The 20,539-nt window shown below is 35.9% G+C and overlaps 1 protein-coding gene and 1 pseudogene across 2 annotated transcripts in view; one reads left to right on the top strand and one right to left on the bottom strand.

Annotated features, from left to right (window-relative positions):
- The first annotated feature begins 2,237 nt into the window (after positions 1-2,237).
- STK17B (serine/threonine kinase 17b) overlaps positions 2,238-20,539 on the top strand; it is a 28,092-nt gene continuing 9,790 nt past the window's right edge. The window contains exons 1-4 of one of the 2 annotated variants that reach the window (XM_074339554.2): positions 2,238-2,491; positions 13,140-13,305; positions 14,766-14,835; positions 18,230-18,442. In XM_074339554.2, the coding sequence (XP_074195655.1) occupies positions 14,783-14,835; positions 18,230-18,442 (266 nt within the window). In that variant the 5' untranslated portion in view covers positions 2,238-2,491; positions 13,140-13,305; positions 14,766-14,782. The remainder of the gene's footprint in view (positions 2,492-13,139; positions 13,306-14,765; positions 14,836-18,229; positions 18,443-20,539) is intronic. The other variant, XM_019741322.3, reaches the window with a different exon arrangement.
- On the bottom strand, positions 8,940-10,382 carry LOC109452416 (peptidyl-prolyl cis-trans isomerase D-like; annotated as a pseudogene).

Here is a 20,539-nt window from a genome sequence, read left to right as displayed (position 1 = left end):
GAGGTGATCAGGCTGGGAGCAGAACGTAGAAAACAGCAAAGATGTCTGATTTCTGGAGAGGGGAACCTCCTTAAAGTTGAAAATTGATGAATAAGTGCTGCTGAAGGAGGGTAGTGAAAAGCTGGATCCAAGGCAGAAGCAAAGACCCCTAGGAGGCTGACTGGTTGGAGCAGAGGGCTTATGACCACAAGGAGGGTTGGTTTAAAGTGGTGGTGGAGAGAAAGGTCTGCATCTAGATGTGAAGTGATGTGGGACTGGGTAAATGACGGAAAAAAAGGATAATCGTGAGGAGAATGCAATTGGTCAAATGTTGGAATTAGGAAGTCCAGAGTTATGCACACACAAAACAAAAATCACCACTATGACACAGTTCTGTGATCCCTAGAGGTTAACGGTTCCAGCGCTGATGCTGAGACTTCTGGGATGCTGCCCCTGTATTTGTAAAAAGAAAAGATGGGAACAAGCTCATTGGTTTGTGGATTCTCAGATAATGATAACTGTGGGGTTTTTTGTTTGTTTGTTTTTTTTGTTTGTTTGTTTTTTGTTTCTACCCTAACTTTAGGCTTTTCTAATCAATCCAATAGTTTGAAAAAAGAAACTGGATAAATGGAAGCAATATTCTCCAAGTGACAAGGCTTAGGGAATAGACACATTAAACTGGGATGCGTCATCAAGAACAAGCAGACTTCACTGCATGACTTTGTAGCATATTATGCGTTTATCTAGAGAAAAATACAGTATGGAAGAGCAAACAGATGGCTTAATGGGAATTTGCTTGGCTTACTGGGATAGAACAAGGAAACTTCCTCTTTAAATATTGAGTGGGTGTGAAAGTCTTTTGAGAGTGATTCTCCTCCCACTATATTTTCCCAATAGTCTTCTACAATTATTGTAAATATACGAGGTCTGACAATAAAGTTCGCTAACTCATCCTAGAAAAAGTGCTCTATACCTCATTGCTGAATATCACTACAGTCACCTTCGAGGTACTCCCCTAGGGAAGCTACGCACTGATGCCAGCGCCTAGTCCACCCTTCGAAGCAATTCTGGAACTCTTTTTCTGGAATGGCCATCAGAGCTGTCATTGTATTACCCTTGATGTCCTGAATGTCATCAAAATATCTCCCTTTCAATATTTCCTTTATCTTTGGGTAAAGAAAGAAGTCACTGGGGGCCAGATCAGGAGAGTAGAAAGGGTGTTCCAATACAGTTATTTGTTTGCTGGCTAAAAACTCCCTCACAGACAGTGCCTGTGAGCTAGTGCATTGTGGTGATGCAAGAGCCATGAATTGTTGGTGAAAAGTTCAGGTCCTCTAACTTTTTCATGCAGCCTTTTCAGCACTTCCAAATAGAAAACTTGGTAAACTGTCCAATCGGTACAAATTCATAATGAATTATCCCTTGGATATCCAAAAAAGGTTAGCAACATCGTTGCAACAAGTTGGAGAACTTAATTGTCAGACCTCCTACTCTGCAAGCAATCCTAGATTATATAGAACAAAGCAGAAGCTCAGTTGTGTCTTGCACAGAACTTTCCAACGTTTTCATTCTCTTCAAGAGCTAACAAACAGATCCTGAGTAGTTTGCTGTGGGGTTTCGCTTTTTCCCTCAGCACCCCATAGGTAGAAATCAGCAATTCATCCTATTAGGAGCTCTCCTTACACAGCCTTCAGCCATGCCTCAGAAGGACTGGATTTGCTGCAGTGGACTTTAGCAGAGGGCCCAGGCTCCATAAATCCCCAAGTGGTGTTGATGCTTGCCAGCTAGAAGCCAACTGGGATCTCCACTTGCGGAGCGGGTTCAGGTCACAGGGAAGGTGACCCGGAAGAGCCAGAAAACAGGTCTTTAGTAGGCACAGAAGTTTGGGTATGAGTGGGAAGCAACTGGGACTAACTTTGCTTCTTCCTTCACCCTAGTCTGCAGCTATTCACACCTCGTGCGCTGACCAGTCCAAAGACGGGGAAGTGTGTACCCAGTTAGTTACAGTCCCCCTCACCCCTCCCTCGCCGCAATTACTTCGGCGCCCCACCTGCTCCGCAGCTCCGCCCAGCCGCCGGACTGCCTGGTGCGGCCACACCCTCTCTCCGCTGGGGACCCCGCCCCTCAGCGCGCGCCGCTGGCCGGCCCCCCGCCCCGCCCGTCACGTGACAACCCCGCCCTCCACGCGCGTTCGGATTGGCAATCCTGACCTAGGGGGGTGGGATCCTTGGTGCAGCACTGCCCCGCAACGCGACTGCAGTTTTCAAACCTCAACTGTAGGATCCGGACACTCTCTCCGCTGCGGTCGCTGGGAGCCACCTCACAGGAGGCCAGGTCACAACTGTTGGCCGCTGTCCCGAACAGTAAAAGTGGGTCCTGCTACGCTCGGAGCTACCCGGCGCCCCACCGGGCTACAGCTGGCGAACGCGTCCTGTCGTGGCCACCGGCGTGGGGCGGGACGGGAGCCCCCTTGGAGGGGCCAACCCCAAGAGAACCTGCTGCGGCCCGAGCGGTAAGTGTCTTCCTCCTCGCGCGTCCGCGGGACTGCCGGGATTAGTGGGTATACTTGGGGCTGCGACTCGTACCCCTGGACCAGCCCCCTCTACCTTCAGTTCAGAGACTCCGAAGGTGGGAGGGGACCTTAGGAGGGATCCGGGCGGTGTGGGCGGGTCCGGGGTCCCCTCGGACCCGCGGCCTGGCGGAGATGGGCTGGACTCCACCGCCCCTCAGGTGGCTCGACTGCTGCGGGCCCCTCTCCGCATTCCGGCTGGAGTCCTTCCCTGCCTGGTTCCTTCAAGTACGGCGCGGGGGGAGACCAGCGGTCTTCCCGACACCCTTTCTAGCCCGGGAGCGCGTCTTTGCGAGTGTGTGTGTGTGTGTGTGTGTGTGTGTGTGTGTGTGCGTGCACACCGTAGCCTGGTGGGCCCGGGCTCTCCAGGGGTTGCGTCCCGCGGAAGCCCCCTTTCGCGACCGCTCGGGTCCTTTCCCTGTCGCGTCGACGTGGTCCTTCGTGTCCCTCCCGACTTCACAGCCGTGGTGTGGCCACAGGACGTATTCACTTCTGGGCTCGTGGACACGTACTGCTCACAGCTGCCTTTCGTCTAGAAAAAGTTTTTGCTCATCTTGTGGGGCATTTTCAGTTACTCCTCGTGAACAGTTTTTAAGTCAGTGAATAGAAGAGAGTTGCGGTTGTTTCGGTGATTTTGAGCGCTCTGATTTTATTTTGACGGCCTGTAAATCACTTTAGTGTACACGACCTGTCCTCAAACTGGACAACTACATGATGGCTACGATTTGACATTTACTCAGCTCTTTGTTTTATTATAGGGAAAAGCTCTTCATTTGAATTTCCTTAGAGGGATAAGTAGAGACAACGTTGAAAGAGACTTTATGGCAACCAGTAGCTGATATTAGTTCTTTCTCTCTGTGTGTGTGTGTGTGTGTGTGTGTGTGTGTGTGTGTGTGTGTGAGATGAGACTAGAGGCACTCCAACATCAATTTGTAAATTGAAATTAAGGAAAAAACGCATTTAAAAAATCCACCACATACTGATCAAATTTCAGTATTAGGTCTGTGTATGACATTCACTGATTGCCAATGTAAATGTTTTTATCTGTGGTACCAGTGATACGTGGAACCTGCAGTGATGTTTGATATGTTACGGCCCCTTTAGGTTCTCAGGTCTTTGGAGAATATGTGTGCTGAGACAGCACGGTGAACAGAGATGATGGACAAGTGACAGCATATGTAACCTGACATTTTGAGCCCAGGAACACAACTTTTTTAAAGGAAATGATGATAAACCTACTTTCTCATTGATACACCATTTTATAGTTTTATAGTGAGTGAACTGTCCAGAAGTAGTTTTCCACAACTTCTACAATGCTTATTTTATAAATATTAAACCACGTACCCATAGAATTATTTTTGGAAAAGCAGGTCCCTAGAAAAGGTGCCCTAGTTTAAGACCGCTTTCTTCCCCTACCTCTTCCTCTGAACAGATGTTCAATATTTTAAAATTTTCTCATATTTTAATAATTGGAGTTGTTATTAAATAGCTCCTTTATTTTTTAGATACATAAACATTTCAGATCATTTTTCTAAATTATGGATCCAAAATTGAGGTGAATTATTCTTGCATGGCAGTATATTTGAGTTTTAAAAGGGAAATTTGTGTAATAATTTGAAGGCCTTTTTTGTACACACAGAATGGTTGCTCTTTCTCTTGGACTCATGGAATAGTGAATTACAATTTGGTTAAGATAGAATCAGTTTTTAAGGAAAGCTGAGACTTGGCTAATTGATTACTGTGTCAGCACATTAATGACAAGTCTGAAGAAGATACAGGCATTTTATGGAATGATTCTAATCAATTTTACTTTTCAGCTTGCACTGACAGTGTTTTACTGTTGTTAAGTACACATTTAAACATATTTTAAAAGCTCTGGTTTGAAGCTGTTTGATAAATTATAAGAGAGAATTTCCTTATCAACATTTTCCTGTGTTAGTTTTAGAGCCCCAACTTAAAACCCAGGAATTAAGGAAATCCATTGCTAAGACTTTCATTTAATCCTAAAATTGTCTTAAAATTGCATGTATTATTATATTGTAGGGCATATTTCCTGTATATAAAATTGGCAGTAAAGAACAGTGCTTTTAGATTTGCCACTTTTAAAGGATTTTGACGGATTCTTAGTTTTTTCAAGGAATTATTTTGCATTTTCGCAGGTATTGATTGTGTCGGAATCATTGACAGTCATTTATGTGCTTCCTTTTCCAGTTGGGAAAACTAAATGTTTTAGTTGCTTTAGTTTGCCACAAGACTGATGACAAAATTCAGTGATTTCATTTTTAAGTAGTTTATATTCTGTGACAGGCTATAATCAAAGGATATTTCTTTGAATATTACAATGAACAAATGTACTTATAAATTAACTTACAAACATGTTTTTGTCTAAATATGTTGTGATAAATGTTAAAATTTTCAAGAAATATTGTTAAAATTTTTAAAAATTTATTTGATTTATATATCCTGTTTCTCCAAATACGTTTAACCTTGAACTTCAATGCCACTTGAAACATCTAACCTGGTTAGTTTCTTTTAATATTTACATGCAACATATTTTGGTGCACCCTGACCCTTTGCAACTTTTTCCCCAAAAGAGGACATAGTTATATTTTAAGCATTTAAAAATTTTAATATTAACAGTGAGATGGTAACTTTATCTTTAATCCATACAGAATCATAGTCCATTTTGCATTAGAATAATTACTGGATAAACAGTACTTCAGCTATAAGTAAACAGTATTTTACAACAGAAACTTAATTTTTCATCTGATTAATGGTAAGCACTGTTTTTTCACCCACTACATTTCCGTTTTGCAACATCTTCCTATACTGTTTCACAATTACAAGGTTTGATTCTTCTTCTGAAGTTAGAAGAGAGGACGCTAGGCCTTACATGGAATCAGGCCTGGTGGTGTTACCTGGAATTTCAACTCGTGGGTACTGTGCACTAGACCAGTTGGACCAGAGTCAGTTACCTGGCTTCCTAGAGTGACTTTCAAAGGATTAACATTTTAAATTATGCTTTCTATTCAATCTTAAAAAAATCTCTTCCTTGAAATTGGAAAACATTGGCATCCCTATGCTTACACCAATACCTTTACTTCTAATCAATGACTAATAAAAACTGATCCTTCTGCCACACTAGCAGAAAGTTCTTCCTTTATTTTGATGGATGCTAGATAAATAAATCTCCAGTTCTTCTGTGTCCTAGGGAAAACGTGGTAGCTATAAATGCCAGTGTAGAAAGGAGCTGTTTTTTCTGGAATCTTGTGCCTCACTTTGCTTTCCATTGCCTTTTTTGTTGTTGTTAGAAAAATGCTTTAATCAAAACAAGTTTATGTTTTGACACTTATGGCTTAAAGAGATTAAATCTGTCCAAATTTTAATTGTGCTAAGGACCAAACAGATATAATAGTCAAAGTTCCTTCAAAAGAGTGGGTCCTAAGTTCCATTGTAAGACCTCTCTTGCTTTCCGTTGCTTTTCAAATTTACTTCGTGAAGATCTAGATTGATCAGGCCTTGACAGGACACTATCTGAATTTCCTGATTGAGGTAGTTCTTAAAATATTGATGTTCTTAGCTGAAGTAGGTATTTACATATAAACAGGCGGCCACATGGTCTGGAAAGACAGGTAAATACAAAGTAAACGGTCTGAACAACTTTACCCTTATTTCCAGACTTTGGCTATCCTGTTTAGAATTGAAATTTTCTAATAATAATTTAAAAATACCTTATTTTATTTAGCCAAATACTGAATTAAGCAGAGACTAGCTGCATTTGAACCTCCAATACTATAATTTCAAGATGGATCTCAAGTTTTGCAAAAATCCTTGATGAGAGAGATATTTCTTATTCTTGCTGTATTTCATAATTCTTGTAATTCAGTTCATCAAACATTTAAAAAATTCCTACCAGGTTCCAGACACCATGCTAGGAGTTTAGACACAAAAGTAAATGGTTACTGTGCTTTAGACTAACATAATTGTAGTCAGTCTAACATGTTAGATGTTGAGGTAAAGAGATATGTCAAGAGTCCTCCTATTTGAAGCATAAACGAAAGACAGTTAGCCCAACCTGTGGATTTCAGGCAAAGCTTCGGTGGAGAGATGACATTCTATGTTGAGATATGAAGGATGCGTAAGAAAATTTTGCCATTTAAGGAAAGGTAGAGAGGATGTTTCAGACAGAAAAATATAACAGAGATGTGGAGGCAAAATACGAGGTATGAGTGTGGCAGGAAATGAAGCTGGTGTGTGTCTGGCCTCAAGAGCTTGTGTGTGTGATGCTGGAAGATTTAGCTTGTAGGAACTAGGGAGCTAATGAAGAGATCAAAGCACACAATTTAATTCTCTAGATATTTTCATTTGTTGTATATGATATAATCTATTTTTATAAAACATTTTTGCTTGATAAGTTTGAAATGAATGTCATGATGAATATTTTTAAAATAGAGCGTTTAGAGGTTTTTAGGGATTATTTACTTGTCTTTTGATCTCATTTACATTCTCCAAGTAAGTTATGGCCCACATTAAGCCTAACATTTCCTTCTTTCACTGATCATACCTGAATTCTTATTGTAATTACTGTAATGGGAGTTAATGAAAAAAAATCTTTGAAAATAAGTTTGAGGTACCATTATTCCTAATAGTACTTTGTAATTGAAAGCTTAATTGTGTCTTGCCTACTATAACTGTTTCTAGCGTCTGATTGTGTCTGTAATTGTGTACATGTGCACACTCACAAATTTACCTAACTACATTAAGATTTATTTTATTAGTATAGCCTAATAATACGTTATGAAATAAACTTCAAATGGAGTGAGACATATTGGTAATTTAGAATCATTTATAGGTCTGTGAATCATGGTAGAAAACAAGGAAAAGTCTGGGATTATTTGTTGTAGTTAAAGAGAATTTGGTGGGAAACTTAAGAAAATGCAAGGAGTGACAGCATAACCTTCATGTACCCAAAGACTAAATCTTCCATGACGGCAACCAGGAGTTGGTGGAGAGCTTGGAGGATGGTGTTATTCATGCTCCACTATATGCAAAATTGGCCAAAGGAGGGGAGGTGGAAAAATATCTAGGCTGTGGCAACTAGTTCAAGTGTAGTGAATTGAAGGAAAGTGCATTTAGGGGATGCTCTATGGGTGCCTAAAGTGGTTTGTATTATAGGTACTGGATTAGCAGTAAGTAGAGAAGTCTAAGTTTCAGTCTTCAGAAATGTGTTATTTTCTCTGAGATGTGCCTTGTGTGCCACCACATTCAGAGTCATAATGAAATGTATCACAACCAAAAAAATAATTTTTGTATCAACATGTATCTTAAAAACTGCTGATTGCCCAGTGCTGTTTTCAGCTCCATTTATAGTCATGCCTACAAATACTTGTGGGTCATTATGATGACAGACAGTACATATGAGGGAAGGAAAATTTATTAGGGTGAAAAACAAATACAAGCCAATGTCCCGTATTAGGAAATACTACTAAGCAGCTTGAGTAATTAAGCCCTATTTATATTATCATTATCCATTTCAGTCCTTTTTTAAAAAATCTAAGTTCTTTTTCCTTCTAATATAAGTAAATAATAGGCATTATAAAACTTAATATTTAACAGTATATTTGGATATCACATGTTGGATATGTTTTGGAGGGGTCCCAGGATGAGTCTGGATTTTCATGAGTGAGTCATAACAAAAGCATATATGTCTTAAGGGTACAAATTGTTGTTCATTATATAGAATTATAGCTATAGCATTAATTCAGAATTTCTTAAATTGTTTTTTCTACGCATTATTAAACCAGACTTTAATTCTTGCTTAGTATTTACTCTTAATACTTGTATGGTCTCTGCATAAGAGCTGACTTGCTTGGATAATGAACACCATCTGCTCTGTATAAATGCAAAGAAAACATTGAGGCCTTAAAAAACTTGAGCAATAATGGCTCTAAAACTTCCAGCCTAATAAACCATTAATGTGTGAAGAGAAGTTTTGCTGGTGCAAATGGGTAAGTTTCTGCATTTAGAATCATCATGTATATTTACAGTCATCTTTTTTAACCAAAGGCATTTATTAATTTTTGTTGATTATTAAAGTAGTACCTGCTTAGTGTAGATAACTTAAACACAGGAAAGTACAGATACTGCCATAATCCTACCACCCAAAGATAACCATGGTTATTTGGCCATAGTTTTCCAGTTTTACTTCTATTTGCTTTTATATTTTCCCACAAAATTATCGTATTGTATACAAAGTTTTATATCTTCCTTTTTGCTCTTAATATTAGTTAAAACGATTCTTTTTTAATTTTGTAACACTTTTAATAAGAGTGGACCCATATCAGTATACCTGAACTCTAAACAATGGGGAACTGAAGTATCAAAGGATACACATTAGGGATTATATGTAATAGATAAAACCCCTTAAATTTTCTTATTTCCTTTATGCAATAAATGTATAATATTTAAACAAAACTAAGTTACTTATTAAGCAAATATTTTTGCATATGCTGTCTTCTCTTTATCTTTCTGCACTTTTGTGTTTTGTCTGACTTTCAGCAATTCTGTCTGGATAGTTTTATCTTCTGGTGCTGTCTCCTGAGCTTTCTTAAGATCAGCCAGTGCTTGATGGTGTTCTTTTAATCCTTGCCATCCTTGAGTTCAATGGTACAGTGCTTTGGTATTTGATGGGTCTGTTTCAAGAGCTTCCAAACAACTCAATTGCTCCTTGCCAATTTGACATCTTCAGTTCATAAGCACCAATATTCAGCAGGAAGCTTAAAGGTACAGGTTGCATCTTCAATCTGTTAGATTGATGCAAAAATAATTGTGATTTTTGCAATATTTTTAACCTTTTAAACTGAAGTTACTTTTGCACAGCCTAATATATCTGCTTTTTCAATAACAGCTTTTTAACCTTCCCTGTACCTTAAAAGTTTTGTATATTTTTTTCATAGCTATCTCCCAGTTCTGGGATTTGAAAAAAGTATTTGCAATGTATTTTAAGTCTTCTGTTATTAATAATATTTTATCTACATCTTTTAAATCTGTATCTACATCCTCAGGGAAATCTGAATGACCAGAACCATCTTTTGGGAATATTCCCCTATCATCCCCTTCCTTCATTTCTCTGCATTCTGCAATAAGGCACAATTTGGCAGGTTTTTCACCTTTCACTTCTGTGTTTTCCAGAATTCTTGCCACACCCACTCCTTTAATTACTTGGCCAAATACCACATGTTTCCCGTTCAAATGAGGAGTTGGAACTGTTGTGATAAAGAACTGAGAACCATTTGCATTGCAGCCTGCACTTGCTGTGCTCAATAAACCCTCCTAGTCATACTTATAATAGAATTTTTCATCTTCAAATTTTTCACCGTAAATACTTTCTTCACCTATCCCATTCTGATTTGAGAAGTCTCCACCCTGAATCATGAATTTCTTAACAATTCGATGGAATGGTCATCCTTTAAAATGGAGAGGTTTACCAGTGATGGGTCCAATGTCTGTTTATCCTGTACATAATGCACAAAAATTTTCTGCAGTTTTGGGTACAGTATCTTCAAATAATTCTGAGACGATTTGACCAACTCATTCACCTCTGATGTTCACATCAAAGAAGATTCTGTGGTTCCTGGAGCTGAAGGTCTTAGCTTGGGGAGATGGATGCCATTTTGACTTGCAGGCACATTTGGAAGCGGGCTCAGCGCACATTGTGCTGCCCAGCAGCTGAAACCCGAGAGCAGCTCTCTCAGCCAAGACCTGGCGGCCAAAACGATTCTTTGAAAGCACAATTTTGAGTATATAATATTCTATTATTTAGGTGTATGTAACCATTTCCCTATTGTTGGACATTGGTGTTCGTTCATTCAACAAGTTTTTAATTATTCTCAGTATTATAAATCTTCATTGAACATAAATCTTTGACTATAGCTAAGACCCATATTGACTCTTGAAACTTGAGAGCAGAAAATACTTATTCGTTAAATATGTCTCAGTTCTACTAGAGTTCTTATGAATAGATTACTTTGTAGCTGATATATTACAGTATGAGATAAACATCTTAGATTCTAGACTCTAGATGAGGTGAACGTCTTAGACTCAAGAACATGCACACACACACACACACACACACACACACACACTCACTCACTCTCTGTCTCCGATTGAATTTGATGTGTTCTTGTTCTCGTGTTTCCCAAGGCTTGACTGATGAACACTGTTGGGAATGTAGCCCAATTTGTGTCCATGATACACAGTATATCCCTTCTTTTTGTATATATGTTTATAGCATAAATGTGATCATAAACATGCATATTCATAGACTTTTAAATTTAGGGGAAAAAATTGCAAAAGCCCAGAGATGATCTAAAAAAAGAAACAGATTGAGCACAGAAATTGGTAACTATTGATTTTTCAGAGAGGAATATGTGGCCAATGAAACTAGGTGCCATCAGAACTAAGAAAACACAAATAGTTCATCAAAACAGAAAAAAAAAGACAAAATTTTAAGAGTTGAGCTTAAGCTAACGTGGGTGAGTTTTATATACAGAAGCAGGGTACAGGTACCCAGCAATGGCAGGGGACTGCGTAGAGAGTATCTTTGGGTAGAATATTAACAATATTTATGTGTTGAAGAATCATGATATAGTTTCACAACTATCACTATACCAGTGTCATTCAGCATGAATTTATCGTATTTTAGTGTTTAATCTTTAGAGCTCTGTAAGATAGATTCTATTACCATGCATACTTTTAGAGGCAACAGAGTTGAACCTTTCCTCTCTACTAATCAGAGAAATGCATGGTAAATCACAAAACTCCATTTATCTTCATCACACTTGGAATAGAAATTAAAAGTCTGAACAGAGCTAATGTTGGCAAAGAAATAAATGATAAATGATAAACCCTCCCACCCAGTGCTAGTGGCAATATAAACTGGGGATTAAAAAAAAGGGACCGATTTCAACTGTCTGTGTCTTTTTTATTTTTAATTTAAACAAAATATGGCAAAGGAATAAGATTGAAAAAACAAGTGTTAAAATATTTGTATCCCTCCTTATACATTTGAAATATTTATTTATTTATTTTTAAGTAGCTGCCATAACAAAGTACAACAGATTGGGTTGCTTAAACAACAGAAACTTCTTTTATCACAGTACTGGAGAGTAGAAGTTTGGGATCCGTGTCGGCAGGGTCTGTTTCTTCTGAAGCCTTTCTCTTTCGCTTATAGATGGCCTTCTCCCTGTGTCTTCACATGGTCTTCCCTCTGTTTCTGTGTCCTAACCTCGTCTTTTTATAAGGACAGCAGTCCTATTGGATTAGGGCCCACCATAATGACCTCATTTTTAACATAATCACCTTTTTAAATAAAGGCCTTATCTCCAAACACACTCACTTTCTGATGTCCTAAGGGTTAGGACTTTAACATACGAATTTTGAGGGGAAGGTCGTAATTCAGCCCATAACAGCACAGCAGTGAAGTTAAATAATTTAGTTAGCTGCCCCCAAAACTAATTAGGGCTTTGTTTCTCCACAGACTTAAAAGATTTTGAGAAAAAAAAAATTGCAGATTTAAGAATAAATTCAAGAAAATATGGAAGCTGAAGACACTGAACTCTAATCACACTGCTTATTTGCTAAGTTGAGTATAGTTTGCATTGGGATTTAGGAAGCTAAACAGTATGTCAAGTAGGAAATAAGGAGAGGAAAATGTGGCAGAGAAGGAACAAAAGCCTAAGGGGTTATTATAAGAGGGTGCTAAAAGAATAATACTGGGTCTTTTATTAGATAGGCCTAGCTGAAAGTCAGAAGTATCTTAAAATGTGTAGTCTGATATTATTATATGAATTCTGTTAATATTAAATAGTAGTTTTGATGTTAAAACGGAACACATGTAAATATCACAAAGTTCCGGATAAATATGAGCTGCAAATAGATACAGATCAGGACTCCAGAATAAGGCTTTTTGTATGGTCAGTCACCCATTCAACAAAATTATAGAGCTCTTCGTACGTAGCAGACTCTGTGCTAGGTTCTGCCAAAGGAAAGAAACTCTAAGACCTATGAAAGTTTCTGAATTTAGTAACGAAATGTAGACCGTCTGTGAAACAAGTTCTATTTCTCATAGTCATTCAGATGTCAGTAGTATAACTCACAAAAGGTGAATTCACCATCAAATTTGTTTGGCCACGTGAAATTAAATTTAAAACAATCTTTACCTTGCTGTGTTAATTATATTGCTTTATGTTAACTTTAAAGAATGAGAGTTTTAAAATGAAATTGAATGATTTCTTGTATGAAAATTTTATTATAACTATTTTTAAAGAATTTTGGCGGTCTCACAGATTTTTTACAGTAATTTTATTCTGAAAGAAGTCAGTAATTTAGTTCATGTGCCATAGAGGTGATACCAGTTTATGTGTGTGGTTTTATTTTTTCCTTGTGTGGAATGAATGTGCTCTTTAGATCTTCTTTTTGGTTGTATCTTACAGCTATATTTGGAGCTGTGTAATGTAATGCACATCCTGTCTAACATTTTTTTGTTAATTACATTTAAGTTATATCCTGTATCTTCTCTTTTTTTCAATAGGTAAAAATAAGTGACTAAAGAAGCATATCTGGAAGTCATCTAACATGTCGAGGAGAAGATTTGATTGCCGAAGTATTTCAGGCTTGCTAACTACAACTCCTCAAACTCCAATAAAAATGGAAAACTTTAATAATTTTTATACACTTACATCTAAAGAGCTAGGAAGGTAAGGAAACTTTATGATGTATATGCTGCTTAAAATCACATTTTGGACTTGTGTGTCTATAGTCATATAAAACTCATCATCTCTCCTGTTATTATACAGTGTCTAGTCCTAACTGATTTGGAAATCAAATCATTGGAGGGTTAGTGAGTTTATATGCTATTTCCCACCTAGCTTCAGAGCTGCCGACAGGAGGTTAGGGTTCTTATTTGAGCCTGTACGTGGGAAGAGGCTGCTTAGCATAGCGAACTGCCAGCAAATTCTGAAACATTTAAATTACTCCACCTGTTGGTGCTATAGCTTCCTTATCTGAGAAATGGGGATGAAGATAATTGTATCTATCTTATATGATTGTTGTGAGGACTAAATGAGTTAATATTTGTAAAGTACTTAGTGCTATATAAATTTTTATTAAATAAAAAAATTCCTCGAATATTGTGCTCGGCCAAAAAAATAAATGGGGAGATTCTCTTCTTTCCTAAATTAAGAATTAACTGATATTTGACAGTATAATTTTGTATGACAAAGAATATATGTTCAACCTGCACTAATAATAATAATCTGTTTTTACTTAACCAAGGTGTAAATCACTTAAGGCCAAGGGATGACCAAGATTATGAGACCATTTAGCTCTACCATTTTAATATATATGGAAGTTATAAAAAATATACCAAGTTATATATTCAGAATCTTTAAAAAGTTTTAAAAACTTTTCAGAATGTTTTTAAGAAATTGTTCGAAATCTACAATTATTTCTCTTTGCATTATAACAGGAAAGCATGTTTTCTTTTAGTTGCCTGTATCTCACATAGAACAGTCAGAATCTTTGCATTGGAAGGACTTTGGTGGTCAGTGTTCTTTCTAATACAATGCCTATGCGGTGTAGAAGTCTTTCCTGTAACTCTCCTGACAAGGTGTTTATCCAGCCTCAACTTGAATGCTTCAGTGATGGGGAACTCACTACCACAGAATGTGTCTGTTCCATTTTTGTGGGCACCTCTTAAGCACAGAAGGTTGTTTTCTACTCCGCTCACATCTTCCCAATAGACCCGGTTCTCATTTTGTAGCTGCGTGTAATGTCCATGTGAAGATCTTTTAGATATTTGAATATGGCTAGATACTGCCAGTTTTCTTAAATGCTCATCTTATGGCCTGATTTCCAGATAGTCTTCCTTGATCCAGTTGCTCTCTTCTGAACCACTTTTCACTGTCAGTCTTAAAATGAGGAGACCTTTAATCGACACAGTACTGTTACTACCTTACTGTCTACAATACAACAAAACTATTGCAGTAGCTTCAGATGCCGTTAGTTTTCTTTCTTTTGTTTCAACAACCTTTTCAAATATGTGTCATATGGCATCTTTTGGTATATTAGTAAAAACAGATTAAGCTGGAAGTCAGTTGACCTATCTTTACTCTGAATCTAAAGTTGTCTAAAGTTGTGTGATTTCCTTTTCTTTAAGATGAGAGGGTGAACTAGATGTCTCCAAGTTTCCTTCTGTTGCAAAAATGTTTGGAAACTGCTTTGAGCAGGTAACTGAATATGCCTCGAAAGGTACACACAGTAGAGGGCATTCTTTTCTGTTTTTCTAAGTTACTATTATGATGAATAAATGTACATACATTTATTAAATTGATCTTACAGAACAAGGGATATTATGGGAGTTAGAAAGTCTATAAAATACTTTTTTATTTGAGGGTTTTGGAGAACTTAAACTTTGAGTAGGACAATATTAATAATTCTAAATTGTTTTACAAATGAGGTGCCATCATAAATAACAATCACAAACTTGAATCAGATATACTTTTAGAGCAAAACATTTTAGAGCAAAAATTCTTGACATAATCTGATTAAAACAAATTCAGATTGCTTTATGATTGCTAATATCCCATCTTCTAATATCTTTATAAAAGAGACCTAATATTTTTCTTTTAATTGACATGGGCTAATGAGTCACATGGTAAATATTGGTATATCTAATTTGTAAACTATGAACAATTAGAAATCACAATCTTTCATCTGCCAAGGACTTGCTTTGAGTTCTTTGAATATTGTTACAAATTTTAACATTCTATATTTTTGTGAAATGGAAATTAGGATTCTAATATTGTACATTTTGAAGTGTATAAACGTATAATTCTAGCATATGAACTACAAAGTTATCTTTCTAAATCAATTGCTTTTTATTACTTTTATGATGTTAGTGTTTTAGAATTTATTTTCCTTCAGCAAAGTGAAAAAACTTGTGAAAGTTAACATCTCATTTTTGGCTATTCTCAAAACTCTTTGCATTGTTCCTGTTTTTTAACATGTTGGGTAAGTTTTTTTCTACCCTTCCCCCAACAAGGCAAGATTTCATAGGCCTTCTGTGGTCAGAGGGTGAGGCAGATGCAGAAATAAACGTCAGCTTCCTTTGTGGCTTACCCTCCCCCGTCCTTTCACATTTTATTGTCTATTCTAGAATGCAGAAGGGTAACTACTAGACCTTTTCATTGCTGGGAAATCTAGTCAGCTTTGCCTTTTTAGGGTATGAATTAATTATTGTGAAGGGTTTTAAGTTTTCTTAAATGTTTCTGTTATATTTGATACAGGAACATTATGTATTGAAGTTTATTTTTTATACTTCTGAACCACAATTTGCAGTTTAGAATAGAAACCAAATACTTGTTTTTTTCCTAAGTCATCTGATAATTATGGTAAAAATATTTACCTTATTTAATAGTATATAAATGAATATATATGTAAAGTTTTATTGGAATCCCAATTTTTAAAAATATAAATGCTGTTAAGTACAGGATTCAGAATTGCACAGTATATGGTATTATGTATAGTAGGTGCATAGCTAGCATTCATTCAACAGATATTTCAGTTTCTATTATGTGTTAGTTAGCTAAGTGTAGATTTTATAATTACTGTAGTAATTAGGACACACACGGTCTCTGCATTCAGGGGGTTTTTACTTAGTGGCGAACACTGTCAAATACATAATTACCGATATCGTGTAGTCACCTTTACCCTGGATTAATGAGAACTGGTTTAAGAAAGGGTCTTTAGGATACCTGAAATAATTAGATAAAAAGAGTTATTATTTAATTTTGCTCTTTGTTTCAGGAAAATTCTGGCTTGTAGATATATTCATAAAATTACAGCCAAACTAAATTGTGACAATTAGTGTTACAGATTATATGAACAATGTTCTTGGCAACTAGTTTCTGTTTCCTAAGTTTCAAGGTGGATTTCTTCATAAAACTCAAAATTTCCTTTCTTTTAGACCAATTTTTGCTTCTAAATCTTAAGAATTGTCAGAAATAAATAAGTTGCACTTCTTAAAAAAACTCTTAAAGGGAGGACTCTCTTCATAGGGGTTAGAACAGAAAGTTTGAAATGCATCAATTTGTATTCCTTCTGTATATAGTTAGAAAATATCTAGTTAAAATTAAACAACCTCAAATCATAAATGAAAAGTTCTTTCAAAGAATCAGATTTGTGCATGCAAATTTATTTAGTTGATGTATATTTTGCTAAATGTAGAGCAGTCAAATTATAGCTTGGTCACTTTTATTTTTTTTCTTTTTGGAATTTGTAGCTATACTTTTTCAGCTTGATTTCCAGTGTATTTCATTGGCACCAATTTGGAGGAAATTTGGGGAATAAAGAGTAGGAATCTTTGTCACCCTGGTCCTTGAGAAAAGCCAGTGAAATATAATGTATTTTGTTCCCCACCCAAAATCCAAATTCCAAATGTATTAAAAATAGTTTTCCTTGCTAAGCACCTGATGCACTATGTTAGAAGTATATCCTAAGGGGAATTGGGGCAAGAGGAGTTGTGGAACAAAAGTTGCTTTCTGAAGATCCTTTATTTATACCTGATTTGTTAGTATTTAGAGAGTAACTTGAGCTTTAGGATAGAGATTTTTAATTTTGGACCCTGAACTCAGGCTTAGAAGATTTATGAAGAGGCTTCAAGATCTTAAAAACCTCTGGAATTGTATGTAAAACTTTCTATTGAAGGGCATGTGTACATTTTTCTGAGTAGGCAGTCAACAGCTTTTGTTAATTTCTTAAGCTAGTATAGCTCAAAATAGCTTTAGGTCTTTGGGAAACTAGATTTTAGACAACTGTAGGCTGAGAATACACACATTTGCCATTGTCTTTAAATTTTGGCTGAGATGCTGAGCACTTCTTTTGGAGAAAGCTAAACACATACTTATTCTTAAAATGATAAACGTCATTATAATGGGTGTGTTTGTACATAGCTATTGATAACCACTAATTTTCTTGGTTGATGGTGAGTGAAGTGTCTTTAGATACTCTCCATAGCACGTATATACCTTTGATATCTGTTACAGGCTTCATAGACTACTGAACCATACTAAGAGATTTGCTGGTAAAACAACTGACAAATTATGATAGAAAGTTTCAAAGCTTGTTCAAAGGTGTTGAAAGGCAAAGTGATTATACTGATAAAAATAAATGCCAAATACCCGTTTTTGCATTCATTTTTAATTTTTTGTGTTTGAGGAAAAGCTAAATAGACCAAGATATATGTCCACTCTGGGATCTGCAAAACAGAATACCATTTACTATATAGGATTGTTGTGATACTTAAACATAGTGATTTATATCAAGAGTATAGCATGGAGTTGGCACGCAAATGAAATCTTCCCCTACAATGATAATGTATTATATTAATAGTGAAGAACAAATATAATTCAGTCTTATCCTGTTATTACATTTGCCATTTTCACTTTTATGTGATAGTACTATAAATTTTACAAAAGTACATGAAGCAGTTAAAACAATGATAAATTTTGGGCCATGATTTTTTGAAAGGATTGACTTTAAGTTGGAGGTATCACAATATTTGTATTATGTTAATATTGTTCTTTATGGGAAAGTTAAAACTGTCCTCATTTTTCTCCCCAGAGGGAAATTTGCTGTGGTGAGACAGTGTATATCAAAATCTACTGGCCAAGAATATGCTGCAAAATTTCTAAAAAAGAGAAGAAGAGGACAAGATTGTCGTGCAGAGATTCTACATGAGATTGCCGTCCTTGAATTGGCAAAGTCCTGTCCCCATGTGATTAATCTTCATGAAGTCTATGAAAATACAAGTGAAATCATTTTGGTATTAGAATAGTAAGTATGCAATTTAATACATGTAAGCAAATTTATAGTACCTATTTTAATTCGTGAGATAGATAGGTGACTTGACATGTCAAGAATAAGGATGATAAGATTCCTGATGGTAAAATATTAGAAGGTCATAGTTTATATTCAGATATTTTCACAAGGCTAAATGTACAGCCCTACATACACTAAAATTAATTAAATAGCACAGAATAAACAAATGACAACATAATGTTTGGGGAATGTGTTGACATGAGAATACTTTGCTAATAGCACAGAAATTTGATGCATTTTTTTGGAGAACAATGTTATGGGCAAATAGAATGAAATAGTTGATATATTTTGCCCATCTATTTGAAAAACCCATCCAAGAAAATGACCCAAGGAGAGTAGAAAGGTAAACTTGCATTAAGATATGCCTAGCTCATTGTTTGTTAAAGAAACACATTTATTTAGTAGATGTGATATGCAGAAAACTATGTTAGGAATTGTAGCAATAACAAATAAAATAATATCTCTTCCTTTCAGTGAAAAGTTGCAAACACCCAAATATTCATCATGTGGGGGTAGAGCATGGTTAAGCTAACTGGTTTGTTAACCAATGTATTGACATGTGACTGTAAAATAGGTGTTGCATGAAAGTCTGACAAATTTATTACAAAATACATGTTTGAACATCTGCAACAATTGGAAGAGATCAGCTAAATTTGTGTTTAGTATGCTTTAGATTCTGATGGTTTTTAGTAAATAAATATTTTACAGTAAACTAAAGAGCTAAGTATTTGTTTTAGAAAAAATGCGTAATTCTTTATAATTCTTTGTAATTCTTTTTAGTAGGTAATCTGCATCATTGTTTTTTTTAATTTAAGAGTACATTCACCTAATTTTAGTATTCAGTTATCTTAAGGATGAAGAGGTTTGTTTATATACTTATAAGAAATAAATATGTTTTTGTATCAGGAAAGTTGATTGCCTAGAATCAACTTGTAAATAAAAATGCTTATTTTGCAAAATGTTAAACTGACAAGTAGTTCATTTAAGACTAAATACTGTGTACATTTCCCAGAGCACTAATGTACCAAATAAAGTATATTATAGCACCTTCAAAATAAATTTAAATTGCAGAGGAGCCCAGAACATTACAAATACGATTTCATTTTTCACACATTTTGTGATTATTTTTGTCAGATTCTTCAGCTGACCTTTAAAAATTTATCTACTTGAATGATACTACAAACATCTGCATGTTTGACTATGTGAAAAGTAGCTAACATTTTTCCAAAATAGTAATGGGATTCTAGGTTTGAAGGGTGAATATGCATAGGAGCATTGTCCACTTTCATAAAATCCTATTTTTGCGGTTCATCTAAATAGCAACAACAAAATGCATTAAAAGCTTTTACACGTATTGTGGATGGACCATGTTCATACTCCGCTAATTAATTGGACCCTACCCAGTAACTAAGTTCCTTAAGAGAAGAAATGTTAGGGAGCCTCTATACCTTGTAGCTGAAGTGTAGCAAGCACTCAGTAAATATACTTTACTTTTTTTTGAGCTATTCCCAAACATACCTTATAAATTTGATGAATAACCATTTAGATTTCTTTTTTTTACAAGATGTCTGACCGACAAACTTTATCTTATTTATTTAGATTTGGTCCTCAAAAAAAAAAAAAAATTCTGTTCAGTTATATTTCTATTTTACAGATGGAGAATTCAAATAAGTGACTGATCTTAAGTTATATTGCTGATAAATAGCAGATTTAGGATTTAAATTTAGATCATTTGATTCTAAACCTAGGGATTTTTCACTATGCCTTTGTCAACATTCTTTAGATTTTTAATTCTTAAACAAACAAACAAAAAAGATTTGGGTTCTGCCCCCAAATATATTTTGTGAAGCTGCAAAACAGAGTATTGGTTAAGTATGCAGAGTACAGATTCAGATTCTGGCCCCTCACTTTACTATGCAACCTGTACATGTTTCTTATCTTCTTTGTACTTGTTTCTTCATCTGTAAAATGGGAATAATAACCACCTACTATATGGTTGTCAAGAGGATCAAAATAAATGATATTTATACCTATATATAAATGAATAAAATG

The sequence above is a fragment of the Rhinolophus sinicus genome, chromosome 17, assembly GCF_057876585.1.
Source record: "Rhinolophus sinicus isolate RSI-liver-muscle chromosome 17, RSI-T2T, whole genome shotgun sequence".
NCBI lineage: Eukaryota > Metazoa > Chordata > Mammalia > Chiroptera > Rhinolophidae > Rhinolophus > Rhinolophus sinicus.
The sequence above is the reverse complement of the archived record's forward strand: the minus strand, read 5'-3'. Positions and strand labels throughout refer to the sequence as shown.